This window comes from Candoia aspera, chromosome 12 (genome assembly GCF_035149785.1).
Source record: "Candoia aspera isolate rCanAsp1 chromosome 12, rCanAsp1.hap2, whole genome shotgun sequence".
NCBI classification, from domain to species: Eukaryota; Metazoa; Chordata; class Lepidosauria; order Squamata; family Boidae; genus Candoia; species Candoia aspera.
The window spans coordinates 869,838-897,711 of record NC_086164.1 but is presented as its reverse complement, the minus strand read 5'-3'; the positions used below and the strand labels follow the sequence as shown (position 1 = coordinate 897,711).

The 27,874-nt window shown below is 51.8% G+C and overlaps 1 protein-coding gene across 3 annotated transcripts; it reads right to left on the bottom strand.

The window, feature by feature from the left end:
• DLG3 (discs large MAGUK scaffold protein 3) lies at positions 1–26,293 on the bottom strand. 3 transcript variants are annotated; one of them, XM_063313721.1, is made up of 16 exons: positions 26,243–26,293; positions 25,336–25,386; positions 24,875–24,999; positions 24,553–24,722; positions 23,734–23,870; positions 23,199–23,343; positions 22,938–23,097; positions 21,007–21,163; positions 20,332–20,434; positions 11,471–11,585; positions 9,587–9,763; positions 9,110–9,185; positions 8,377–8,476; positions 6,526–6,571; positions 5,564–5,605; positions 4,734–4,784 (listed from the first exon to the last, which is right to left on the bottom strand). In XM_063313721.1, exons 2-14 carry the CDS (start codon positions 25,366–25,368, stop codon positions 6,552–6,554), a joined length of 1,518 nt encoding a protein of 505 aa, XP_063169791.1. In that variant the 5' UTR covers positions 25,369–25,386; positions 26,243–26,293; the 3' UTR covers positions 4,734–4,784; positions 5,564–5,605; positions 6,526–6,551. The 3 variants fall into 3 exon arrangements, with proteins under 3 accessions (XP_063169792.1, XP_063169791.1, XP_063169793.1); XM_063313722.1 differs by lacking the exons at positions 6,526–6,571; positions 21,007–21,163; positions 22,938–23,097; ... (4 more) ...; positions 25,336–25,386; positions 26,243–26,293 and adding exons at positions 1–2,439; positions 2,724–2,815; positions 3,497–3,606; ... (1 more) ...; positions 4,482–4,583; positions 20,607–20,760; XM_063313723.1 differs by lacking the exons at positions 4,734–4,784; positions 5,564–5,605; positions 6,526–6,571; ... (1 more) ...; positions 9,110–9,185; positions 9,587–9,763 and having other exon boundaries at positions 11,467–11,585.
• Between the last annotated feature and the right edge of the window lie 1,581 nt (positions 26,294–27,874).

Genomic DNA, 27,874 nt, shown 5'->3' with positions numbered 1-27,874 from the left:
TTCATTGCAATGTTCATTTATTAAAAATATATGTCTCCTTGGAAGAAACACTGGTAAACCAACTAGTGTCATGATTGATACGTCCAGCTATGCCATGGAGTACACAGGCCTTTCCTCCATGCGCCTAGAAGACAAGGTGACAGGCTATTACAAAAGAAACGTAATAGGCGCCTGGAGACCAGCCACCTCAAAGGCTGTTTCTATTATGCATAGTCCGGCTCTCACGAACATGCCTTGCAACACAAGCTGAGCAGAGGAAGCAGGTGGCAGCCTCTCACCCAAGTTCCTTCCACCAGGGACTCACACGTGTGAACAGCTTCCTCCTCTTTACTCTTCACCGTCCTACCAGTGGACAACAGCTCTAGGACTTCCAAAGTTCCACTTGAAGTTTCTTGCAACACCAGCTGATGTGGAAATGGCTTCTCGCTTACCAGAATGAATCTCCACAAGATGAGAGTTTTCACCCATGTTTAATAATGAAGGCCGTGCACAAATCACACAATGAATGATACAGCTACCTACCAGCTATGGAGCGGACAGCATCAACCTGCTACGAGCTGAGGCCTCGTCCTACTCACTGGATTAGGACTAGGACAACTCGGATCTCCTGCCATAGCAGCCATGGCACTCACTCCATGGAAACAAGATGTGTACGATCATCTGTTTCAAACTTGAGAGTGGGGCAAGATGAAGAAAGTGGGCGAACCTTCCCCTTTGGCCCACAGGCAAGGGTTTGAATCAATTTAGGAATGCTTGAAAACTCCACCCAGAACTCTCACTGATCCAACTTATTCTCTTGTTCAGTAATAAAAAAATCTTTCTGCACCTACAGTTACACATTGACATGACCACGTATCAAGGCTCCCATTAGCAGCTGGCCGCAGTCCACGGAAGACTAACAGTCTGTGCCACACAGAGAGCGCATTCTAAATTGCACTTGCCCTTTGCTATCCTGAAGAATTGCAAGCAGATGTTGGCAGCAAGGAATGGCTGGGTCCATCTCTGCCACAAGGATTATGTAAAAACACAAAATAAGACGGATGGTGCTATTCTCCACGGAGCCTCTGAGGATTAGCTTGGTCAGGAAGGGCTTCAAGTGTTGGAACCAGAATTTGGCACAATTCTGCTAGAATAAGAACTTCTCAGATTAGTCTCTCGTACATTTTCCACTGTATGGTTGAAACAGTGACCCTCCAAGGCACAAGCTTCTCTTCCCATCTGCTGCTGCTTCCAACTTCTCACTGCATGGAACTCAATGTTCTTCCATCAGAACAAGTCAGTGGGGTGGAGTTCAGTCTCTACAAGTGACCTGACTGCAACACAGAACAGCTGCTGTGCTCATTCCACATCGTCTGTAGGTTGGGTCTGGAAACTATTTACAATGGAACAATCTTAAAAAATAAGTTAAAAAACTGGATTGTATACCCGTTCAGTTCATTATTAAAATCAAAAGCCTGGAATAATGAAAAGCCAACACACCAACACAAACATGATTTTGGTTTAACAGCAGCTTAAAAAAACCTCTCATGCAAACACATCAGGTGACATAAAACAATGTGCAGTTAATATGTAGCATTATCCATTTGCTTTTGCGTGCTCAAATGTTGTAACTTGTTATGTGGTTCTGGGCCCTCATTTGCTCCATAATCACAGTGCTGGCTTCTCTTTTTCCAAATGCAGCCTTCTGCGTGAATTGGCTTTGGAAAAACCACGGAACAGCACCCCAAAACCCTTAGTACCATTAATTTCACCTCCAACCACAGCAGTTTCTGTCCCAATGGCTGAGGCAAGGCGGCAATTCTTTTTCAGCAGCCCCCTCGTGTTCTCTAGTCCATATATATATAATATATAGAGCATATATTATATATATAATTACATATCTAGATAAATAAAAGCATTCTGTTGCCTTTTCTTCTTGGTAAAGTTGCCCCAGGCTGCCGGTCTCCATTATATTTAAGAGGGGCAAGAACTGTCCAAGTCTGTTGCATCAGTGGCTCTTGAGGCTAGTTGTCATCTGCCACCTCCTGCCTTGTTTTTTGACTTTAACAATTGATGTATTTTTTTTTTAATTAAAAACACACAAAACTCTCAAATAGGGTTTGTCTCCATTTCTAAGGGAGCAGCAGGAAAGTCCATGCAGGAATGGTGGGGACAGTCACTTGATGAAGGAGACTGGTCCATCCCAAGAAAAAGAAAAACAGGACTAGAAAACGCAATTGTCAACCATCTAGAAAAGGGACAGGGATGGTCTTCTCACTCCCCCTCTTGGGGCAGAGGACTGGGGAAGGGTCGCTGATCTTCTAATAGGTTGATTGAAGGGAGGGAGGGGACATCACAGTTTCTCAGAGGATGGGATCCAGATATAATGCCCGGATTGGTCCTCTATTATCTGTTTGATTTTACTGTAAATCTCTTCCAGGGAGTCTCCTTGGACAATGGCTACAGAAGTAAAACAAAAGTAGTTTACTAGAGAAGAAGGATCATATTTCCTTCCCCCACCACCAAGTGGCAACTCACAGCTGCAAGTGACCTTCCTTAGAACCTGCAAGCCCCCAGCAGTAGCAAACCTGGTCTTGCATCACCTCCCCACTTTTACGTATGTGGAGATCTCCTCTATTTTTCACACTCTGTAGCACCTTCCAGTTCCTGCAATGAAGGACTGCAGGTGCGCACAGAGGCGAGTTCCCACAATAAGCTCAAGAACGACGCAGCCGAATTCTCACCCGTAAAGTACTCTCCAAACTCCTGCTCCAGTTTCATGGCTTTGTCAAAGACCTTATTGGCTTGTTCATACGTTTGCCTCCGATTCATCTCCCTGACAGCCCAGAAAAAAAACAGCCTCAGCACAAAAGCATCTGACCCAACAGGCACATGTATATTTCTGTCACTGTCTGAAATCTGACTTTTCCTCAGCTCTGTTAGGAACTCCCGGACTGCCAGGGAAATGCCACAAAAAACATCATCATCTCAACCCCACCTGAAACAACAGGAGGAGGAAAAGCAGGAGGGGCATGGCCTTGGAGAGAGTTCGTGGCCCATGGATGTGGTGGAGCCACTGGAGGCCACAGACAAAGCAAGACGGGCAGTGCTCAGAGCTGGGCGCAGGGGAATGCATCCCAAAGGAGATTTAAAACCCCACCTATAGCCAGTTACCAGTACTAGTAATCAAAAAGCATGAAGGGAGAGCTGAATGCACTGGACAGACAAAAAATCCATTCCTGGCATGACCACGGTCCTTTTGGCAAGAGCTGCCCAGCACCCACATCCCCATAACCATCATTCAATATTCCCTCCAAAGAAGTCTGACGTGACCTGCCACCGTCACTAAAAATGCAGGCCCTTCCTCCTGCCAAGACCCCCCCCCATGGCAGTCGTTGCATCACTGACCCCCTGGGCATTCTGTCCCCCTTTCAATGAGTGCATCCTCTACCACTGCCTCATCCCCCTCAAAGGTGGCATCCAGGTGAAGCAAATTCCTAACCTCTGCACTACTCACATGAGTGCTTCGATGGACTTGGGCTTGATGAAAATCGCAATCGGGTACAGTTGTGCTTGCTGCAATCTTTTGATAGCATTGCCTGACACATCGAGGATACAGTGCTTCCCCTAGAGTAGGGCAGGGCGTCAGTTATTACAAAGCCTTTGCACAGCACTTTCCGTAAGCTTTGCCATGATCCCCACAACAAACTCATCAGGAGAACCATCATCCAAAGTGGCTGAGACGCCACCCATCTGCTTACTAGGTGGGCAGAGTTACTGAAAACCTTTTAGAACTTGAATCAACCCTACGTATGTGTTGAGTAGCTAACTCCTGCACGTAATGGGAGCAGCAGCTTCAAAACATGCGATGCTGCTCCTCCTGGCATATACAAGCCACAAAGCTTTAGCTAGGATCACGATCTGCTGCTGGCTTGACTGTGGACACAATACAGATGACTCATGAGCTGAATTATGATAGAAGTCCCAAGCAGGTTACAGCTGCATGGCCATGCAGTCTTTTGACCAAGAGTGGTGCAGCACATTGTGCAGGACTCACCCTCTCGGCCACTGCCCGCACAGACTGAACACTGGTCCCATAGAGATTGTCGTTGAACTGGCCAGCTTCGATAAATTTGCTGTCCTGAATGTCCTTCTCCATCTGCTCCCGTGATACCACAAAGTGGTAATCTTGTCCATCAACTTCATTTTCACGCCGTGGCCTGGTAGTGTCTGAAAGAAAATACATTGGCTTTTTTGGTTGTTCAGAGAGCAGCATCCTCCTCTACAGGCCCAAAGCTATCCCCTTCTGACACATCGATAGGTGTGGCTAACCTTGACTGTACAGCTTGGCATTTAAAACAAGCTGCAAAAAAGGACCATTCGAACGATAAATATGAATTCTCATACAAACACCGGGAGGAGAGGGCCTAAAGCACCACCTCTGAATACTTAAGCATCTGTCAAGTCTTCCTTCCCCAAAATACAAGGGAGCCATTACTTACGAGGCACACAGGACCCAAACTTGTGTGGAAATTCTGAGATGAGGTCATCGTTGACTCGGTCTTTCATGGGCCCCAAAACAATCACTGGCCTGGAGTAGTGAACTACAAAGACAACCAAAAAGGGAACAAGGGGTTTCAGAGAACAGCCTCTGTTCAGCTGTGCTGTTCAAAGCCAATCAGGAAAAATAATATGGAGAAATCTCAGATCTAAGCTGGCCTCCACAAACGAGGACCAGCCTTCTTCCAACTTACTTTCTTGCCGTGTCACAGGTTCATATGACAGAATTGTGTCCTCTTGTCCTTCTGAAAGAATCGGAAAGAATCAGCTGGCCTTGCAGCCACAACTCCACACCCCATTGCCAAAGGGCAACTTCTATTAATTTCTCAGGCATTAAAACTCAATGATATTCCCACTTTTCTACAGCGATCAGGGAGAAGCCAAGGTCTCCCTCCACCACATATGTACTTTCCACTTAGCTCAGTCTTTGGGGGACTCACTCTGAGAGGAGCCGCCTTACAAAGGAGAGTGTGGAGCTTGTAGTCCTCCAGCCTGTGGAAATACAGTTCACAGCAGCCCAGCCGCTATGGCCCGAAGATGACGGATACTGAGATTTATAGTTCAACAGCATAATCGACCCCTGTCCAAAGAGTTTTCTTCCCCAGTTTGAAGAGCAGATCAAATTACAGACGCATGCTGGCAGGTTCAAGAGCACCCTACATCAGTGGGAACGAGGCATAACTTCCACATCTGATCCAACGTCCCTTATCTACTAATTTGGACTTATGTAAACTGGACTCCTCTAGTATTTCTAAATGGTGGCATAACTCAACCAAAGCGGTATCTGAATGAAACTGCATACTCAGGCCTTCGTTTCTGCCACCTGAAGTCAATCCACCTTACCTGATGGTTTACACTATGCTCCAACCCCAAACACTGGGAACCAACTGAAAGGAACTCCCAACCCAAAGAACAGATTTAGATACCAACAGCACAGTATCCTATATCTCTGACTAAGCTTGACTTCGAGCACTAGGAGTGAAGCAAGAAGAAAGCTCAGGATGGAACAATAGAAAACACTTACTGGAACTGCTTTCACTGTCACTGGTGTTTGACGTCACACCCTCTGCAACCGAGAAAGAGTCCTTGATTTAATAGGTACAGATGGCCAGGAGTTGACTGCCACCAGAGGCTGATGACCACAAGTACTGGGAAAGGGGGGGGGGGAGAGGAGTACAAGGGCAAGTTGGACAGACTGCTGGTGCATGCTCTAAACCTCCCCTGCACTGTAGTTCAGGGCATTCTTGGGAGGAAATTCTAGTTGATCCACCTCCACTTGGGAAATAACTATACGCAGTCGTGGATCGCTTGCCCAAACAAGAGTCCAGCAGCACATATAACAGGTCTCCCTCAGTAATTCATCCCGAGCGGGCAGAGAGAGCAGCTCAGGCACAAGCAGGGTTGAAGCACAGACATACAGCCCTGTTCCTCGCCTGCTTCCCTTTGCCCCCGAGAGCACAGTCCTGCCACTGAGAGCTACAGAGAAGGGAAGAGGAGGGAAGGGAGGGATTGGTAAGCATGCAGATGAAGATAAAGAGACCGCAGGGCTGCCCAGTTGAGGTGTCCCCATTTCTACAGCATGGGAGAAAAGGAGTTCACACACAGAGTGTAAACACAGCAAAGTTCAAGGGTCTGGTCAGCTGGCAATTTCCTAATATTAGGACCTCCTCCATGCCCTGCCCTGCCCAATTTCTTTCCTCAGCTGACACTTGGCTGTGAGAGGGCCCCAATCGGATCCTGGCCTTTCTACAGGCCAACTCTCCATCCTGCTGGTGAGCCATTTTCCAGGAACAGGCTCCTAAGGTCAATCAGCAACATGCTAATAGAGTTTTCCCATTTGGAAGGAGGCAACAAGTCCATCTGAAGCGATCATAATGAGACTGGGCTACCGTGAGCTGGGTCGATGCCAAGCACACCATGAGCTTGTTCCCAGTCACACGTGTGCTAGCAATGGAAAGTGATCATGTGCAGTAGAGTTCCACTTACTCAGGTTCTTTGCGCCATAATAATCGTCACTTAACCCAGGGAAGTCCTGATTCACAGCCAGCCAGAGGGGGAGAGGAAGGGAGGAGAGAAAAGAACGAGAGAAGGGAAGAGAAAGAGTGGGGGAAGAGACAGTGCCAGGATAGCATTAGTGACAGGAGTGCAGAATGGCTGAGAGCTGCAACAGCAAGTGAAGTTAAAGCTCGTGACCAACGCTTCCAAAGGTCCTCTCTGTCCCAAAACCTCCTATTTGAGCATGACCTCTAGAATATATGTCAGGCAAAAGTTTGCTCCAGAAGGACCCCAGATACAGGACACAAAGCAGACATCCCCAGATGCCTGGGGGAGAAGCCGAGGACAAAGGTCCATGCCTTTCTGTGCTTGGCTAACCAGGCCTGGCAACACCAAGTGGAGTCCCTTGTTCTGAGACCAGCTGCCCTGGGGCTGCCAGGTGGTCATCTCGCAGAGCAGCACAGACCCCAGCAACCAAGAACAACACCCCAGAAGATGGTGTCTTCTGCTCCTCTCCACCAGCCCATGGACTCTGGTCCCTAATTCCACTGATTATTTCTTTGTCACACCAATTTGTAAGCTCCCTACTCACTGGACTCTGGTACTGCTATGCAATTACCATAACTGAGAGCACAAGGCAAAGGGAGGATCGGGCTCAAGAGATCAGCTCTGCTGCGCAGCATGCAAGCTGAGTTATTCCGAACCCTTTTTGCAGCAACCCCTTCGCAGAGCCTTAGGCAACTGCCCATCTCTCACTAGAGCCCACATCTGTAATCAGGCTTCTTGCATCCTAATCCTTGGCTGCTCTTCTAGTCAATGGCAAGGAGAGGAGCACAGCTTGGTGACCCAGCACGTGCTTTGCAAGGAGAAGCTCTGAAATTCAATCTCTGACAAGTCCAGTTAAAGGGATTGGATGGCAGGCAACAGGAACAGGGCTGAAGAGGGGCTGGGAGTCGAGAAAAAAATACAAGGCTGGATAAACCACTATAGTATAAAGTGGCTTCGGGTGGAGGTGGGTGGTCTGCAAAGTCAGCAGGCTCCTCATCCGTGCAGTGTTCCCAAAACATGGCGTGAGAGCATAATGCTGCCCTTCATGTAGATGGCACATAAAGATCTGCTACTTTTTTAAGGGCATCACTAGCACAAATACAGCAATTCTATATGAATTTTGGAGTGGGCACAGACTTGCTTCCTCTGGCCAATTCATCCAATGTCATAAGGCAGGGGAAGGAGAGGTGCCTGCTGCTGAGGCTCTGGATGATCCCTGCCGCCTTCACTAACGCCCACTGGACCGGGCTCTCCCAAAAAACACACAGAGGGCGTCACTTGTACGGGCTTCAGCTCATGGCTGCAGTGAGGACTGCTGAGCAAATACTGGACAATCGGGAGGAGTGAAGTGCTCCAGGGCGCCACACCAAAGAACAAACGTCACAAGCAGAGTCTGGAAACCACCTGCATGTGCAAGGTGAGAATGACCAGGCTGCCCTGAGCAAGGAGGTCAGGGGGGCCTGGCGGCCTCTCCTGGATCCACAGGGCTCAGCCGTTCCTTACTACAAGCTCTACAAGCTGCCTTTGACCTCGGACAGGGAACCATGTGGCCACCCACTTCCTGGTAGCCAAGTTAAGGATGACAGCCATTCTCAGAATCAGAGCCTCCCACGAGCACAGTTCAGACAGCCTGGTGCTCCCCTGGACAGCCCAGCCTCAGCGCAGCGCAGCATCCGACCGAGCCTTCTGGCCACGGGGCCAAGACCGCCCCCAAGAAAGCCGGGGGCCACCTCTCCCCCGCAGCAGCTGCTGGGGCTCCCCAGACAGAATCCGAGCAGGGCAGCTGCTACTTACGTTCCTGTCCGCTGCTTTCCTGGGCCAAGTTCTCTTTGCTCTTGTAAAAGGGGAATTTTCGAGAGAGGCGGAAACTCTTTTTACGTTTCGTTTTGATCAACTGTGAAGAAGGTGAAGATGCAAGGGGTGCAGAAGGAAATAAAAAGGACAAAAACAAAAAGGACAAAAAACAATGGCATTTAAAGCATGCGAGAAAAATTAAAATGAACAGACAACGGTGATCAGTGTCAGGGAAGCTACCCCTCAAATGAAATCATGGAAATTACATGTAAACGGGGATGTAAGAGGAAAATTAAGGGTGGAGGAAAATGATTTTGAGGGATGGTGGACAATGACTAACAATTACCATTTCCACAACAAGAAGGAGGGGTCCCCAGCGGCCCTGCCCTCTCTCTGGCTCTCCACCATTCCACGCAGGAATGCACAGTCCCAGCCTTCCACAAACACCCTTGAGCCAACGTTAGAGAATTTAGGGTCAGCCATCAGCAACCGGTCCTGAGCCACAGAAGTGCAGAACGTGTCTGGATGAAGTCTGAGGAGATCATATCTGGAAAGCCTTCTAGATACACTCCACCTACAGACCTGGACCCCTTCATTCCACTGTCACCTGAATGGCACTAGGCAAAAGCACACCTTGCAGGAAATATGCTTACCTTCCTGATCTGATTTCATTTTCCTTCAAAGCCTTTTCCTATTTCTCACACTCATACACAAACACCCAACCAGCACTTACCCGGTTGGATTCTATCATCCCTGTTCGAGCATGGAACTTCACCGTTTTCAAGCGCGCCCTTTCCTTTTTTTCCACTCTGACAGTATCAAGAAAAAGAAAGAGAGCCTTATGTTTAAGTGTGACTTTGATCTCACTCTGACCATTGTCCCCGCCTCACCAAGATCTATCTTCAAGAATCTCATAGAAATTGCTGGCACAAATAGAGCTGATTAATCAGGCTTTCTGTGTAAGGTAAAACAGAAGCTCAAAAATCCAAGCAGCCCCCCATAATGAGCAGAACTTTCTTGGCCAACAGAAAATTCATTGTGCTTGAAAACAAAAAAACAGGCCCAAGCCGCACCGACCCGAAAGCCACGGCCACTCCCTTATCAGCTCCTTCTGACAACTCATCTCAAGAAAAGAGCGCCACCTGGCCGAAGGCAAGAACTGCCACGTGAAAACCGCAGCAAGGGCCGCCGCTCCAGAACAAGCACTCACCTCTTCTTGCTGGGTATGACTCCAATCTGCTCGCTCTCGCCATGAGGGGTCACTAGCCTCGCCTGCCACCACTCGTCATCGGAGGCATTGATGACGTGCAGAATGTCCCCGTAAGAAAAACTGAGTCCCTGACTGGGCAAGCAGCTGTCCCGAGTTCGGTCATAGTCAAAGAGGGCCCTGTTCAGGGGTAAGGAAGGTTAGCAGGATTGCCACAGTCCTACTTCACACAACATGCAATTACTCTGCAAAGTTTCATACTGAAGCCTTCCCCAGTCCTATCTGGACCTTGGACCTTCTGGTGGATGCAACACATACGTTTTCCTACTCAGCTACTTTCTCTTTCTCAAACTCCCTTTCCTTTGGACTTAGGATACTGCTTTGAAAGGTGGCCCCTTTATCCAGGTCCATCCCAGTGACTCTACGTCCTGGCAACCTAAAAGCCCCAAATTTTCACTCTGTAAGTCCCCAGCCGTATATCACACCCTCAGCATCAGAGTGTTGCTGTTTCACAAGTTTCTCTTGTTGCCACCAGGGGGCTTATTCAGCAGCATTTTCTGAAAGGAAGCGAGCAAGATCTCCTGCGCCCTCACCCAAGAAGCGCCTGTGTCAGATTTAAGGGTTCACTTCCTGCTCTGCACAAAGAACCTAGGAGGATGTTTTGGTTGAGGCTAGATCATGCTTTCCAATCTGGCATAACAAGCCTTGTAATTACCACAACCGGCAGCTCGTCCGTTTCATCAGTTTCAGTTAAATTGTGTTCGAAACTACTCCACCCAAAAGGGCTGAGTCTCCTCTCCCAAGTGCAAAAGGACTTGCAGAAAGCTGCCTCAATCACAGGAGCAGTCAAGAATATGCCACACAAGATGGGCCCAGAAATTCTCACTGCATTGCCCATTTGTGTTGAAAAGGCAAGCTGAGTGTAGGAAGGATTTGTGAGGACTGATAGTTCCAGAAGGCATCCACCAAAAACAGTGAGCAATGGGCCAATTCATCTAACTCAATGGACCAAGAATCTCACCATGGTTGGCGTGTATCCCCATCTAAATACCTAACACGGGCATCTCCCGCAAATTACAGAAGAGCACAGTGACTGATACAGCCAACTACTTCCAAGATCTAAGAAGTCCTTTTCTAGGGGCAGCAGAGTTACTGGTTCACACCTTTCCTTTTGCGGGCAAAGCATCAGTCAGTGCAGTATCACACAGCAGCTTCAGGGTAATTAGCAAGCCAAAGGCAGTAATCCTACAGAGAGCTCATTTCTCTTCCTAAATTAAGAAGACTCAGCAGTACTGTGCAGAAGACTTTGGCCCACACAGGCAGGGTTTGCCCAACATGCTCATCCATGCTTAACTAAACCAAGGTTTACCCAACTCAATTTCAGGATTCATAGGATAGAAGCAAATCACATGGCTGGGTTTACTCAACACATGTGGCTAAAATGTTGCCAGCAAGTTTTTGACGAAGAGGTCATGTGAACTATGAGGACCTGAAAATCACAAGGTATCCAAGAGTGCACCAAAGACCAAGGCCACTGCTGCCCCACACCCTGGAGACCCTGCACAATACCATGCTCTGGCACACAGGCTATGCAGCCTTTGGGGTAGTGCTCAAAATAGGAAGCAAAGTTTCAGGAAGACTGGAAGTCCCTGAGACACATGCTGAGGATATGCTGCTAGAATTATGATGACCGAAAAATACCTAAACTTTGTTGTAAATCAATTAAAAACAAAGATTCCTGATAACCACGCTTTAATGCATAAAGTGTTCTCAACAAGTGGCACCAAGGGGGAGGAGGTCACCTATGGGTGCAACACAGAAAGAGAAAGATTGAATTTGAAGAGGACAACACGCCCTTCAGCACAAAAAAACGGTCGTTATGCTTACCGGACATAGAGGGACCGCTTCTCGCTTGTTCGAAGTGAACCAGACCCTGAACTCATGCTGCTATTCATCATCTGCTCTCTGAGGTCATGGATCTTAGACTCAAAGCGGCTGTACTCTGCAAGCAAAAGGAGGGCAGGGGCGAAGTCAGTCAGACACACGGTTCCCGTTCAGGTCAGCCCAATGGAGTCTCTGTGCTTCATATGGAACGGACAAGCAGCAGCCCTCCCCAGAGCCACCCAAACAGATAACCCGTGGAACACCCCATCCATGTGCTATTACCCTCAAGGTCCTGGGCCAAATAGGCTGCACACCTAGATACAGGCGCTTGGTCTTTTGAAGAAGCCATAGCGTAATGGGGTATGGCAAATAGACCAAAGAGGCAACTAACAGGGACCAACTGGACGGTATTCAGGATACTGCATTTAGAATATCATCACAGGAAGATTACCCCATCTCAGAAATGCTACTGTGGAAAAGATGTAGAAAGAAGCAGCCAAGCTCATTAAAGGCCTGAAACACTTTCCTTGCCCAGATGAGGTGGAACAGGCTGGGGTTTACATCTGGGCAAGAAGGAAACGGAAGAGGTACTATGCACAGTAGGAGCACCTTACATCAGGTGACAGACAGAGAGGACAGAGGTTTTTGTTCTTTTACAATTCCAGAACTCAGAAGACCCAACAAAAGTGCTGATAGGAAGTAGAGGATATCACAGTAGGATTTCCCAAAATTCATAAAGAACATCTAGCATCGATGACCACAAATATTTCAATGGCTAAAGATGCAACTGTTTTTTAAAGGCACAATTAATAGTAAAGAGCAGTTCAAGAGTCCGTTAAGAGCATCTGGCTCTCTGGCCCTGTTGGAGATGAGATTAAAATGAACAAAGCTGTGCTTTGATGCCAAAAGTGCTTGAACAGTTTGTAAGGTAAAGGTAAAGGTTTCCCTTGACGTAAAGTCCAGTCGTGTCCGACTCTAGGGGGCGGTGCTCATCTCCGTTTCTAAGCCTTAGAGCCGGCGTTGTCCATAGGACACTTCCGGGTCATGTGGCCGGCATGACTCACGGAACGCCGTTACCTTCCTGCCGAAGCGGTACCAATTAATCTACTCACATTTGCATGTTTTCGAACTGCTTGGTGTGCAGGAGCTGGGACGAGCAACGGGAGCTCACCCCGCCGCGCGGTTTCGAACCACCGACCTTCCGATCAGCAGCTCAGCGGTTTAACCCGCAGCGCCACTGCGTCCCTTGACAGTTTGTAAACATCCCTAATACATTGCAGAAATGTGCACAGATGATGCTATATCAATCTTCCATGCACTGCACTTGCCTGCATTCAGATTATACATATCAGCAAGCAAAGGGTTACATAAACTTGGTCTTGGGTTTAACCATTCACTTCAGGGTTATGCCTTTTCCATAGCACATCTTAGTGCATTATGCATACTGGCTTACAGTTAAATAGTAACAACGTCATTACACAGGAGCTTACATAAGGAAGAGATGGGTTATTCTGAGAGTTTTCTTTTACACTGAATTAATTTAACAAGACAGATATGCAGAAGACCCTAGAAAATCAAGTCTCCAAGAACAGTGGACTTTCCACATTGCCACCATTAAGAGAGCTTCCCACTACTTCCAATAAGAGTAATTTTACTCCAATAGAAGAAAAACACCTCAGTTACCTTCCAAAATTCAGCATATACTAAATTTCACAGAAATAACACAATCAGAAACTCAAGAGTCTTTGCTGTTACTTAGCTGAAATAAAACACATTTTTCATGTTTGAGTAAGATCTGAGACTATCCAGGTACTGCTTCACAGAATGACAGACCCAGAGTGTTAGGGATCTCTCGAGGACAAATTCAAACAACAGGCTCAGCTACTGGTGACCAAATTGGAGTCAGCCTCTTCCCAGCATTTTACATTGTTTTCATTGCACTTGCTTCTTCCTTAGTGGTTATCCATCCAGATCCACAGCCAACTATTTTAAGCCGTGTGAGTTAGCTTGTATTTAACAATATCATATCCTGTAGGTTTCTGATGTGATGTCAAACACATTGGTTTTTTTCCTCAATTATTTGAATTATAAACTATAAAGTATACTGTAATCCTTTAATGCCAACTACTTGCTGTTTATAGCAACTTAAAACTAGCACTATATTCTGAACTGCCTTTTTAAAAAAAATCCTTTATTAAAAGGAAATATTTATGATCAATAATGGAATTTATAAAATCAATATGAATACTTTTAATAAGTAATATTAATAAAGGAACCCCAATTCAGCACTAAACTTTGTTAGTAAACATGAAACACATAATCCCTCCTGAAGTTTAAAGCAGGCAGATTGAACATGCTTTCTCTAAACTTGATAGTTAGAAAGAAAAGCAGGGAAACTGTTGTCTGTTTTGCTATGGACTTAGAATTAGGATCTATTCAATCCTTCCTTTATGGCCTCTATATACATTGCCCATAAACTCTGAAATGTGAAAAACATGCAGGTTAAAAGCACAGCCTTGGGCATGAAGTATTTTGCCAGTTATTCCAAATGTCAGTTCTGCTGTATTCCATTGCAGTCTGATTTAATTCCTTCAACCCTAGATATTCACTTTACAGTGAATTTTATGCAGAGTTGAGTAACTTTTATAATTTGTTGGATACTTTTGTCTACACACTCCAGTCTGATTTTTCCTGATAGCTTTCTTAAATGCCACCTTTCTTCCAGGTAACTCAACCTTTTCCCCACTTTCATTATGGTCACATCAGTCCTACAGGCATAGAAAAAGTACCCAAAGTTATGTCTTTATTTTATTCAATGTGTGGCTCAATTGGCAAGGACTCAACTACCTACCAAGCATCATGACTGACTATAGATTAGCTTGTGAATTTTCCATCCTAGCCAGCACCCAAGCCATGACCAGCATTGATCCAGTTTTCCATAGTATCACTATACAATGTAGAACTAACATGAACCGGTTAAGTCAGCTTCAGGAACAATGTATTTACATAAATCTAAGAAAAATCACTTATACATGCACAAGTGCGTGCACGTATATGTGGCCTGACCAATGCTATAGATGATTCAATGAAAAGGCAGTGATCAGAGCTTGGAAATGCCCCTACCACATCTGTGCTCCAAAGAGCTTGTTCCTGTAACATCAGCTGCCTCCTGACTGCGCAGGGGTCTACGCCTCCATCGCAGAATCTTGGGGAACAAGACCTTTCCAACATCGCCCTCAATCTAATGGCTGCAAAGAAGAGAAGCGGCAGGTATTGACTCAGTTACCCCCCTCAGGCCTGGTTTAAACAGCCAAGCCATCACCACAGCTTGTGATTATAAATGGATTAAAATAAGAGGTCATTCTTTTAATCTCAGATAATAAAGGGCAGAGGTCCCACTGGGTAGCATCCTGTTCCTTTTTTTTAGGAAGGACTGCACAATCTCCTGAAGACCTAAAGCAAGGTTCTCGCTAGCACTGCATGACTCTCGAAGCTCATATAAGCCTATTGATATGAAACATTTTACATAGCAGAAATTTCTTTCAAATCCAGTAGAAATCAAATGGCCACTATGGGGGAGGGAGTGGGGGAGGAGAGAGTGTCTGATTTGACATTAGTCACAAGGAGCTTCTCGCCGGCAGCACAGCAGTCCCCAGAGTCTTTCAACCAAGCAGATCACTGCTGACAGCAGACCCAGCTCACATACTCTCCTCGCAAATGCCATGCAAGACTGGACCCGTTTCAGGACAACAGCATGAAAGGGTAGCCTGGATAATCTAGGAGCCAAAATCAGCTTTGCCATCTATGCTGACAGCCTCTAGCTATTTCCTTCAACCACCTAAAAGCAGCCCACTCCATCAAGCTCTGGCTCTTGTGGGTTTCTGCCGTCCCGCTTAGTTTCCAGTGCCTGGGGCAGAGGACAGCGGTCTCTGATGAGTTTCTCATGGCAACCTCACTGAGCGGTCAGGGAGGAGAAAAAGGAGGCGCTGACACAGGGAAGGAAACCAGGCCAGCCTCAAAAGCCAGAAAGGAAACACACTTCTAGCAGAAGGGGCTTTCGGCTGCACTGAAAAGCTTTGGAGAGCAGGGGATAAAGCAGACCACGGACTGAACAGCCCACATCTAGTTTAACTACCGTACGTTGTCCCACAGGCTGTACCATCGAGGGTCACCTTGAACTAGTATGTGCCCCCCAGACTGCTGGGAGTCTGTCGGCAATACGATCCCAACAGCTACAGACTCTTTTTCACATTACAGGTGCCTTTGATAATTAAACCTGAGTTATCTAGAGAACAGGCAGAAGGACCTTCCTCCCACATTCACCTTTGCATTTGCCACTAGAAGGAACAGAAGTGAGAGGCTGAGGAAGATGACCTGGCTTGTGGAGACTGACAGCTGGTTGCATCTGCAGCCTTGTCCGGGTACTTGGCATTCTCAGAGGGCTTTACTGTGATCCAGCGATTCAACACAGTGGCTGAAGTTGGAATTCCCGGATCTCAGAGAAGCCTATTTATACTTCCGCTTCTCCCTAGCAACTCTCGTCACCTTTATTACACTTTAAATGTACAGTATTGTAAGCAGCTTCAAGAACTTCATTAGAAGACGGTTTAATGTTTTCCACATAAATAAATAAATGCTAATTATCGAACAATTAACCAAGGAAGCTCTATGAGAAAAGCAGCAGAGAACTAACGTGGCAACTTCTTTCTGGTCAGAGGCAAATCTATTCTTTATCTAAAGGTTCCATAAACGTGTTTCACATTTCTGAAATTCAAAACGAGTTCAAAAAGGATGGTGATGGCTTTACTTATATCATGGCCAGGAGGAATCTACTTTGTGGATTTTCAGTGCCTCATCTTTACCCCTCAGCACTTCAGATTCATGAGACTATTATTTACATTTCATCCCCCACAACTGTACAATGTCACTGATAATTTTCCACACATTACTGTATTTTTTGTAAGCCAAAGTCCCACTTCCCTTAGTTTCTACAGCACACCCAGTTAGTAACCATATGAAGAGAGCCAGTTCAGTCTAGTGGTGAAGGCAACAGGCTAGAAACCAGGAGGAGATGGAGAGTTCTAGTCCTGCCTTAGGCATGAAGCCACCTGGGTGACCTTGGGCCAGTCCCTCTCTCTCAGCCCAGCTCACCTCACAGGGTTGTTGTGGGGAAAACAGGAGGAGAAAGGAGTATTAGGGAAGTTCACCGCCTTATTTATAAAAAATAATAAAGGTAGGATAGAACATAAATAAAATATTAACCTGTAACATGTTGCAAAGCCCTCACATTAAAGAGCGCACAAGTGACAGGTGTCACAGCACACGAAGTCTCATGACAAGCTACTGCTCCCACATTAACCACACTGGTTAGCTCAGCCGATTAGGAAGATTAATCTCCTTTTCTTTTTATGGCTGCCAGTATTTCAACTGCAAGTTGCTCAGAGTGCACAGAGCAGCAAGTCAGAGAGAAAGTAAGCCAGACGTGAATCTCCTGTCCCCAATACATCCTTTCTTAGTGACAAAGAATGAAGCGGCATGCCTGCTGCCAGAGACTGACTATCCTATCCAAAAGCAAAACAGTTAATCTATCAGCTTCACACTGGTAGCAGAGTAAGCACCCTCCTGAAATAACTGCAAGATTCAGCAAGGCCGAGTAAGTGCCATTTCAGCCGTAAAGCTCAAAATGTAGCATGATCACATTATCATAGACTGGCACTAAATGTCTCCTCATAGTCTACAGGCAGAGCTATCAAGCATAACTGTCTGCTCTGGGTGGGCTCACGTTCATTCAGCTGAGACTAAAAAAACCCCAACCCATTCAAAGATTTCCCTTGAAATCTGAAAAACAGCCATATCTGCAGGGCAAGATATGAGGGTGTACCTTCTCTACCAGGGATGGGAACCTGTGTAATACAACTGTCACTGAACTGACACGCGACATCCTTCACTAACAGCCACCTAGCTGGGACTGTTAGTGGAGTAGTTCAGCCATGTTTGGAGAGCCACAAATGCTGCTGCCCTGTCCTGTTGTGTTGCCCTGTTCAATGCAATTATGTAGTCACAGCACAGGCCAACTGAAGCACTGCTCCCTCCGTGAAGTGCTTAATAAAAGCACTCCCCAAAAGGGGATTTGGGGTTATTTTCTCATGACTGACACTTGGTCATATTTTTTTTCCACATTGTAGTTCTAGCAGGCCCAGGTCATCCTGTTCTAGACTAGGCAGTCCTACTTAAACCAGTTCTATACCAATGCAAAAGGGTGGCAAATTAAAAGATTCTAATAGTGTAAGATCATTGTTTAAAGATAGTTTTTATCCTTTTATTACAAGGCTACATTTTCCAAAAAGAAGCAAGCCTGGGCATGGAACCTGGGCCAGTCCACATCTCTATTGTGTCAGTCTCTAGATTACACACCACGTTAACTCCTGGTTTAGCATTATATACACAAGCAATAATACGATCGCATAAAATGCCAGGTTTCACACACAGCCAGGAAAAGAAATAAATCAACCTAGTTTCATGTTATTAATCCTTGGATTGTTGTTATGTACAAACCAAAACCGGTGATTTAAGATAATTTGTAGCTTGCTAAGCAAACCACAAAAGGACTCCAGATATTAAAGCTAGTGTGATAAGCCTGATTAGAATTTATTTTAAACAGCAGCTGCTAGTCAGGGCATGAGGACAAACAAGGAATTTACTAAAACAACATCACATTCCAGCTGATTGGGTCCTCCGGAAGAAGGAAACCGAATTAGTAATTCTGGTAGGATTCCTGCTCAGGCGGATGATACGGCGGTTGGTTTCGCCTTCTAGACAAGCTGTCCAAGCAAGCCACCCCGCACTTTGATCCCCGGCCAATCTACATCCAGCCCCTTTGGGACTGTTCTCAAAAACGAAAACCAGACCAGAAACGAACGGCCTGCAGGGAAAGTCCTCAGCGATCCTGCCAACTTTCGCTGGAAGCGCCCTGATAACGCCTCCGCCTGGACAAAGTTCGGCCCCGCAGCCTAACCTGCCCTGCGGGTCACGCCGAGGGAGGCCCGCTCTCCGCTCGTCTTCCACCTAGTCTCGGCCGCAAAAGACCCTTCCGCCCCGCGGGCGGGCAGGGAAGAAGGGGCGGCCCGTCGCTCGGCTCCGCCGCCTGAAGCTCCGGCGCTCGCCGGGTCCCTCGGAGGCGCTGCCCTTCCCGGGAAGCCCGGCACCGCTGGCACAGGACGCGGGCACCTCCCGCCCGGCGCTGCCAGCCACCCGCGCCGCCCACTCCCAGCGCGCCCGGCACGCGAAGCCCGCCGGAATCCCCGACGTTCGGGCGGCGGCGCAGCGGAGGCTGCCGCGGGCCGGAGGGAGGGAGGCAGGCAGGGAAGCAGGCGCCCGCCTCACCCCTCGCATACGGAGCCCGCCGTCCCGTGCCAGCCGGCCGGCCGGCCGGCCAGGCCGCCGCCGCCGCCGCCGCCGCCGCCCCCGAGGGCGGGAGGCAGGCGCGCCACCGGCAGGTGCTTCCCGGCCCGGCCCGCGGGGCGCGACAAGGCCGGAGCAGCTGCCGGCGCCGCCTCTCGGTAGGGGTCGACGGGCTCGCGCTGCTCCCGGGAGGGCGGCCTCGCCGCGGTCCCGCCCACGCCCGGGCCGGCCCAGCGGAATTCCCCCGGCCCACCCGCGAGGCGAAGCGCGGCAGCAGGTCTCGGCGGCCCGGCTGGAGGCCCGCGGCGGCGCCCCTGGACGCGCAGCCAGGACCGCAGCGAGAGGCGTGCGCGGGGCCCTCGAGGTAGCCCGGCCGGGAGTACCCCTCACCTGCCCGGCGCCGGCCCGCGTCCCCGCAGGCGGCTCCGCCTCCCCGCCGCACACAAAGCCCGGCCGGCCGGCCGCCCGGGCGGGAAGGAGGGGGCGCGGCCCCGCGTCGGGCTCGGGCCAATGGGCGCTCCACTCCGCCCGCGGCGCCCAACCGGCCGTCGCGCTGCGGGCCCTCCCCTCCGCCCCGCCCAATCGCCGCCCGCATCCTCTCAGAGTTGGTCCGCCCCCACGGTCTGGGGTTGGCCCAATCGCCGCCCGCGCTTCGAAGCTCTCCGCCTCCGCCCCATGTTCAGGACACGCCCCGCTGTTTCTACCCAACGTCGTCCCGCCCCGGTTTTCCACGTCAATTCTCCTCGGCCAATCGCCGGCCGTGCTGCTCCATCTCTAGACGCCCGCCAGCCGATAATCCCCGAGTAACCCCAGCCAGACACCTCATTTGCATACAGAGCACCGCCCACGCCCACTCGCAGTCCCCCACCCGCGACGCGCGTTAACGGATGCACACGGTGCGCGGGAAGGGGCAGCAGGAAAAGGGCGGCGGCGACGGGCCACTGCATCCCGCCTGCGGAGAGCTCGCGCTGCTAGCCCTACGGCTATACAGGCCTCGTCCGGGTGGCCCTGGCCTCCCCGCCGGGATCGGGCAGGACTCGGCTCCTGGCCCCTGCTGGCAAGCCCAGAAACCCAGCCACGCCACTTGGGCATTCTGGGCACCGTCATCCTGGCCGGCCTGGCGGGGAGGCGCCGGTCCCCTCCGTCCTCTGGGCGCTTCCTGGTCGGGGGCCAGTCATCGTGGTCAGCCCAGCAGAGCCCCCAGAGAGGGCACTGCCGGGCACAGCACGGCCACAGAAGCAAAGCTGCGCGGGAGAGCCCCCCGCCGAGCCTGCAGAGTCCCCCATCGGCCTGCTCTCCACTCGCCCCCCGAAGGGAAAGGATGCTCAGGACGGAGGAGGCCGCAGCCGGGCCCAACGCAGCAAAAAGCCACACTTGGTGGCACGGGCAGCTGGAGGGGAAACAAGCGCACCTCCTTCCCGCCACCTGGGGAGGGGCCCATCCGAAAGGCACAGGCATCTTACCTTCGGGCCTGTACTGGGCTACGATAGTGACAGTCTGCCCAGCCCTCTTCAGGGCCGCTGCTGCTTGCTCATGCGTTGCATTCCGGAGGTTGACGCCATTCACCTGGCAAACAGACCCCGCCCGTCAGCTCAGCGGGAAGGGGAAGCCGGACAGCCTGGCACGCTTGTTCCTGGCAGCGGGCCTCCCTGGCCGGACCCACCCTCCCAAAGCCACCAGCCTCAGGCTGGGCACATTATGCCAGGCACCCAACTGTTGCAGCGGGTGTGTGCCTGACCTGACAAAAAACAGCCCCCTGTCCCTGGAAGGCGGGGGGGCGGCCTGCTTGCCAGGCAGCGAAGGGGCAAGGAGGGCCGGGATTCACCCGCCTCCTGCAGGCCGGATCCATTTATCCTCGCGCTGGGAGCTTCAGCACTGTTTTCCCCTGGCAAAGCGGGAGCCAGCTTCCAATGGGGCTGGGCTAACCCAGGCCAGACCGGTCGGGTGAGCTGCCCTGCCCTGCCCTGCCCCGCCCCGCCCCGCCCTGCCCGGTTAACACACTAATGCCTGGGGCAGAAAGGCCAGAAGAGCGAGGAGGCGCTCCTGGCCGGCTGCTTCCAGCATGGCCGGTAGACCTCTGCCACAGGCAGGGCAGCCGTGTGACCCTCTGCCCCGAGAAGAAGGCCCACTTCACTCACCGACAGGATCCGATCTCCACGCCGCAGCTCCCCGCTCAGGTCCGCGGGCCCCCCGGCCAGGATGAAGGAGACGAAGATGCCCTCCCCATCCTCGCCCCCCACAATGTTGAAGCCCAGGCCGCTGGAGCCCTTGTGCAGGGAGATTTTCCGAGGTTCCCTGGGGAGGAGGAAGAGGAGAGGGGCCGGCATCAGGGCTGGGGGCGCAGGAGCAGCTGGGCTCAATCCCAGGGGGTGGGGGCAAACAGTCTGCTCCACATCCTGAGAGCTGCATTCCCACATTCGTTCTGTGGTTGAGCCAGACCCTACGTTCTGGGCAAAGGGAGCTTTTGGCTGCTCTGGGGCCGGGGGTGGAGTGGGTGAGAATTGGGGAGGCTCAGGCTCCTCTCGCTGGCCCCCCCAGTAACCAAGAGCAGAACTTCAGAAGACCTTCATTCCTCCCCACCCTTCCAAGCCCTTCCTCACAGCAAGCAGCAGCCGCAGCCACCCCATTTCCTCCTCCCCGGGGTGCTCATCCCCTCTTGCCCCCCTACCCTGGTGGCCAACTTAGCTTGGGGGGGGGGAGGTCCTGCACCTTGGGAGCCTGGTCATCCCTCCCGGGCAGGATGGAAGCAAACCGAGGGCAGCATCGGTGAGCCAGTTGGACCAGATGCTCCTCACCAGTTCCTTGGCAAGCCCTGCAGAGCCCCCCCAACTGAGGGCACGAGTGGGGGGAACGCAATACCTGAGCCCTCTTCGGTGCAGGCTGGCAGACTGCTGGGGGGGCTGCCTCCCGCAGGACATGGAGGAGGAGACGTTGACCGTGATCATGGTGGCCGTGTCTCTGGGGCGGGGTGGGGCCGGGCAGCCTGCCTTTTATCTGCACCACACGCACCGCCCTCCGGCAGCTGTCACAGAACCCTTGAGATGTTCCAGAGGCAGGCACTGAGAAGGGCCTGCAACAGGCTTAACCCTTCCCTCCCTATGGCCACTGGCCAGGAGGGACCGTTGGGCCCGGCCCCTGTGGAGGAGGTGAGCTCTGCCTGCAGAGCGAGCTCTGCAGATGACCAAGCTGCCCAGAGCCAAGAACAAGCTCTGGGGCAGGCCCAGAGGTACCTGGCAGCGGAGTCAGGGCGCCCACGTGGCTGCCAGGGTCCTGCCCCAGAGGCTTAAACCTTGAATGCGCCCACAGGGCCCCTCTTGCCCCCCCCCTATGAATTGCAGCCTGCTCAAGATGGGGGTGGGGCATCTGGTAGGCAGAGCAGCAGCCCCCTGGAATTTTCCAATTGTAGACTCCGTTTCTGCCACTGCCAGCAGGCAAGCAAGCCATGCTCTGCTTTCAGGTCGGGGCAATGGCTTCTGTCCTTCCTCTGTTAGCACCCCCACGTGGTCACTAGCTGGCACTGCCATGCAGTTGTGTACTCCCTAGTGCCACAGGAGAAATGCCCATGCCTTGGCCCTCCTAGCTCCTCCGATGCCAGTCTCTGACCTCCCCTCTGCCCGCAGAGCCTGGTCTCGCCCATCTCCACATCAGAAAAGGGCCAGGCTGCCTGTTCGCTGCCATGCCTCGCGTGCAGCAGGGCTGTGCAAAGGCTAACTCACCCTCCCCGGATCTGGCCCTCCGCCCCCGCCCCAGACTCTCAGTGCCAGCTGCAAGAGCATGCTTGGAAGAACCCCTAACGCCAGTTGCAAGAGGTGGGACAGCCCGGAGGACCCTGGTTCAAAAACAGTTGCAGGTCCATCGGCTGGGCTTCCTGTGTGGCACCTCAGGCGTCTGTGGTGGAGCGCTGGCTTTCTGCCCCTGCTCGACTTCCGGGAGAGTCCTGCCTCCCGGCGTGGACTCCCACCCTCGTGAACCAGGGGCCGAATAGAGAGCCCATGGGGAGACGGATCCCCCGGCCGTATTTGTTGTTGAATCCAGCAGGACCGCATGACCCCCCCCCCCCACTGCTCACCTGGTGAAGTCCTCCTCCCCGCTCGGGTGGCGGGGCACGGGGGAGTAGCGGGCAGGCGTGACCTGGGGGGGAGCAGGGTAGGCGGGCTTGCTCTCCATGCCGCCGAGGTAGCCGAGGCCTGGGTTATGGCTTATGTGGTTGTCAGCCAAGGCGGAGAAAGCTAGGGAGACGGGGGGGAGGGGCAGGCTTAGTCTCTGCTGCTCTCCCCCCTCGGCTGCCATGCAGACCGCCCCCCGCAAGTGCTGGGGGCCAGGTACGTACTGCTGGCGTAGTCTGGGGGCGCGTACAGGTCATTGAGGTGGGCGCCGCCTGGCTTGGCCACCTTCAGGTACACCATGTCCGAGGTGTTCTTCAGTGCAGCCACTGCCTCTTCGTGCCGGACCTCTTGCAGGTTGGTGTTGTTCACCTGGAGGGGGGCAGGGGGGGAGGGACCAGCATGCAGGTACACTCTGATTGCCCAAGCAAAGCCAGGAAGACAGCGGGCAGCCCCAATGCCCGCCCACCCTACCTTGTTTTCCACTCTCAACAGCCTCCCCTAGGTTATGTCCCAACATGTGACACTCAGATAGACTGCCTCAGAATAGGGAGGGTCCATTCCAAGCTGTTGCAACCAATCCAGCACCCTGCGGGGTGGTTGGGCCTGCCATTCCGGAGGGTACGAAAAGAAGGGAAGCAACAGGGAGACGCGCTTCATAGCCAGACACCTCTCCAGGGCTCGGCTCCATGAGGCAAAGACCCGTCACCTCCGCAGCCTGGTCCACCCCAGCACGCAAGAGAAGCCATGCTAGGCACTCACCGCAAGCAGCCGGTCCCCAATCTGCAGCCGCCCGTCTTTCTGGGCTGCCCCACCTTCTATGATCTTGGTGATATAAATGCTGTTGTCTCCTGGGATGTGCTGGTTCCCAATGCCGCCGGCGATGCTGAAGCCCAGCCCTGGGAAAAGGGAGCATTGCCAGGGCTGCAATGGGGGGTCCCCCTTTCAGCATACCTAGTTCAAAGTTCAAGGGTGCTTCTCCGCCATTGGCACAGAACGAAGGGCTGAGAGAGGCAATGTCCACTGCCGAAAAGGGGTTGGGGACCCTCAGGCCCGAGGCTGGGGAAACTGCCCCACCACAAATGGCCAGAAGCACAGAAGAGGAGTGACAAGGGAGCCCCGTTTGTGCCGTCCTCCTCCCCTCAGCGGGGCGGTTCTCCATGAAAAGCAAGACCCCCATGGGAGCGTGGCCAGCCTCAGCAGGAATTGGGGTGGCAGCCTGAGGGGGCCCCCACAGCAACTTCAACTCCCTTAGGGCCTCATGGTTTTCTCCTTTTCACACAGCGGGAACCAGCTGTGCCCCTCCATCGGCTGGTTCTCCTGGTCCACCTGGGCTCTTCCTGGGACGACGTGGCTCCTGGGCAACTTCCCATCTGGCCCTGGACTGAGTCTTCACCACACCTGCTCTGGTCAAGTCACCTTCCCGGCCACCAGCAGCACCTTCTGCCCCTCAGCAGCCAAGCTGTCCCGCTCTGCTCTGGCCCCCTTCAGGACCCCCGACCCCAGCCCTAACGGAGACTCTATGAGCTTAGGCTCAAGTGGCCGATGGCCACCTCCCAGCCCCCAAACCCAGCCTCTCACCTTTCGGTCCTTTCATCAGGTTGACCTCCATGATGGTCTCTGGCGGGGGCTGCCTTCGCCTGACCAGGAGCCTCACCACCGGCCCAGCCTCCTTCAGCGCCTCCACCGCCTTGCTGTGCACCACCTCGGAGACATCGACCTCATTCACCCTCAGCACACAGTCGTTGACCCTGCGCACAAAGCAGCGGTGGAGGGAGGGAGGGCCGGCCCCAGGAGCATCATGCCCATCTGGGCAAGTACCCCAGCCGCCATGAGCAAACGTCTCATTTCCGACCTGGCCCTCAGGGCTAGGGTTGGGGACCCACGTGCCCCCAGCACTCACCCCAGCCGCCCATCCATGGCAGCTGCTCCACCCGGGATGATCTTGGTGATGAAAATGCCGGGGTCTTCGGGGATGTGTGGGTTATCAGTGCCCCCAGCAATGCTGAAGCCGAGGCCAGAGTTCCCCTGGAAAGAGATGCGGTGTGAAGACCCACACCTCCGAATGAAACAGCCCCCTTAGAACAGGAGAGCAACCTCAGGGCCAGGGAGGAATCTCCGTAGGAGAGCAGGGCTTGGCTCTGGAGGCTGACCCTGGCAGAAAGAGCTGGCTCTCCCAGCCTCTGCTCTGCTCCACTCCGTGGCTGGGACAGGACCTGAGACTTTGGTAAGCTCCATCTCCCAAGATCACTGCAGAAAGTGGGGGGGGCTGCATGTGCCACAGTTCTGTGCGCAGAACGGAGAAGGGTGTGCTTGTGTGGTTGGGCAGGGGGAGCTGACTGGGACCTGTGGAACTGTGCTTACCCGTTCCAGGACGATCTCCTCATACTTGAACATCCCATCGCTGCCATTCACCTGGGAAGAGAGAGAAAAGTTCAGGCACCTGGAAAGAGGGGATCCGTGGAGCAAATGGCCGTCGTGTTCCTGGGTCACAGAACCCAGTGCCCAAAGAACGGCCCCAACCCCAGCAAAGGTCCCTCCTGATCCAGGTGGATCGGAGCAGACGTGCCGCAGTGGCCAGGATCAGGCAGGCCATGGCTGCGAAGCAGGAGAGTGTTGCTGCAAAAAGACTGCCAAGGGAGAGCTTCATCAGAACTCTTTTGCAGTGAGGCTCAATCATCTTTGAGGGTCACAGTGATCAACAGGCATTTAAAACCAGATTCTGCACAAATGTGGCCTTTCCCCAGCCAGGACCCTGTGCGCTGCCACACCAGTGCAGCTTATTCCAGGGACTCCGATGTTGTCACTTTAACACCCCCACACATGTGCACGCAAACCCCTAACTAGTGGCTGTGGTACAGTCCAAAATGCCTACAGTGGCTGAATGGCTGCACAGAGATAAGAGACACACAGAACCCAGGGTGAGGAAGCAGACCCCACAGGGGAAAATAGACACGTGTGATGAGCACCAAAATGCGTATTATCTCAGCAGATGGACTGGAGCAAAGGGCGCCGGGGCCAGCCCAAAGCCCTGTTTGCAAGGGAACACACTTCAGCAACCTGCTCTGAGAAAACAGCAGGCTTCTCCCCGCTGGAATCATTCCAGCGCGGCTTGCGGAGAGACCTCTCCCATTGATCAACCCTGCCCGCTGCCTTAGGCTCCAGACAATGGATCCCACCCAACGGACGGGCAGCGGAGAACGGCCACTGCCCAGCAGTAGGTGAGACCCTCTGTAGAAGGCATGGACTCTAGGAGAGGAAGCAAACTTACGGAGAGGCCGGGCTCCAGGGTGTCCGTGTTCACAATAATGGGAGAAGGGCTGGCCTGAAAGAGCAAAACACACTGATCCTCATCTAGCTCCTGCATGCCCACCCTTTGCTGGTTCTCTGCTGGTTCTGCATTTGCCCAGAAGCCTTGGCCTGGGGCACGGGGCTCCCGGGCAGTGGTGGCCTTTTCGTGGGGGGGAGAGCCGGGGTCGGTTTCCCCTTTGCCTGGGTGTCCCAACTATCCAGGCATTTGCTACCCGACCCAAAGCTTCCCAGCGGTAGAAGGGGCTCCTCTCTGAGTCGCCGATTCTTCTGATTCCGAGTGCCCCATTTATCTAACTCCCTAGCCTTTGGCAGAGATCCTTCCCGGATCCAGCATCCATTCATTTCCCCAGGAATCTGTTGGGTTCTGTCCTTACCCAGGGGAAGGGAGTAAGAATGAGAAGATTTCTTCCCCTTTAGCAATATTTTCATTGTTCTGTTTTTCACCAATTGCCCCCAGGAACTAACGATAATAACAATAATAATAACAGTGAGATTTCAATGGTAATTTTAAAAATGCAGTATCAAACAACTAAGCACAACTAATAAATTAGGTAGGGAACAGTTTTTATGGTAATTGTAAAAAAAAAATTCTCAAAAGACAATAGATCAAAAGTCTGGCAAAATAAAAAGGGGCTTCTTAGTATCCTACACCAACAAGAACAACATTCTCTCTCGGTCAGCCTTCAGCGACACCAGGCTGCTCCTCCAACCCCAAGATGCCAATGCCATTTTGGGGGGGGGTTGTTGTTGCTTGGTTTATTTATTTATTAAACAGATCTATAAGGCTGCCCAACTCACACATGGTGACTCTGGGCAGCTTAAAGAATTAAAAACCATAAAAACACACTAATGGTTCCATTAGTTGGAACATGTAGAAGGAATATCCAAAACAGGAAACTGCCACCAAAACCTAAACCAACTGCAGTCCACATTTTTTAATCCATTAAAAAAACACCCTAAAACAGCCCTGAAAGCCAAAATCTATATAAAAACAAACATGCCATTGCTGCTCATCAAAATGCAAACTGGGAAAACACACCCATGATTAAAATGTTTTGAATTATTAAAAGAAAAAAAGGGGAGGGAGGGACTGGAATGGAGAAATACGTGCCCAATACCCATTAAAATCCCTTTGACACAGGGCTTTTTTGAAGACCTTGAGAAGCCCAGTGGTTAAGCACTGGCCCCCCTCCATCCACCCACCCGCCATCCTGCAGGTAGCATCAGTGCCTTTGGGGGTGGGAGCTAGTAGAATGACTCTCAGGTTTTTACTGCCTTCAGTGCAAAGTATGAATCCCCCTGCTTGTTTCCAATCCTGACTCATAGCTCCGTGGGGGCCCCTGCATGTGGGGGCCCTGATCCAGTGCTCTCCCCAAGACCCCACATTCCCAGGAGCCCCCAGCCGCCCCCAAGCACCCAGGAGCTGTCCAGCACTGGCACCTGCTGAAGTGGGCAAACCAGCTCCTGAACACTCCCCAGAGAGCTCTTCTTCCAAGGGGGGCAGCCCCACCCCTCCCAATCCCAAGGGGCAGGAAAGGCCTCTTCCCAACCCAACAGAGCCACTGCCAGCCGGGCCGAGCATCTGGACTTG

Excerpts from the sequence above, each read along its gene's own strand:
- DLG3 (XM_063313721.1), bottom strand. The coding sequence starts at position 25,368 with ATGTTCAAGTATGAGGAGATCGTCCTGGAACGG. Across the intron at positions 24,723-24,874 it reads GCCATGGATGGGCGGCTGGG|GGTCAACGACTGTGTGCTGA; the intron begins GTGAGTGCTGGG and ends CTTTGTGCGCAG. Across the intron at positions 21,164-22,937 it reads GGGGAGGAGGACTTCACCAG|GGAACCTCGGAAAATCTCCC; the intron begins GTGAGCAGTGGG and ends CCTCCTCCCCAG.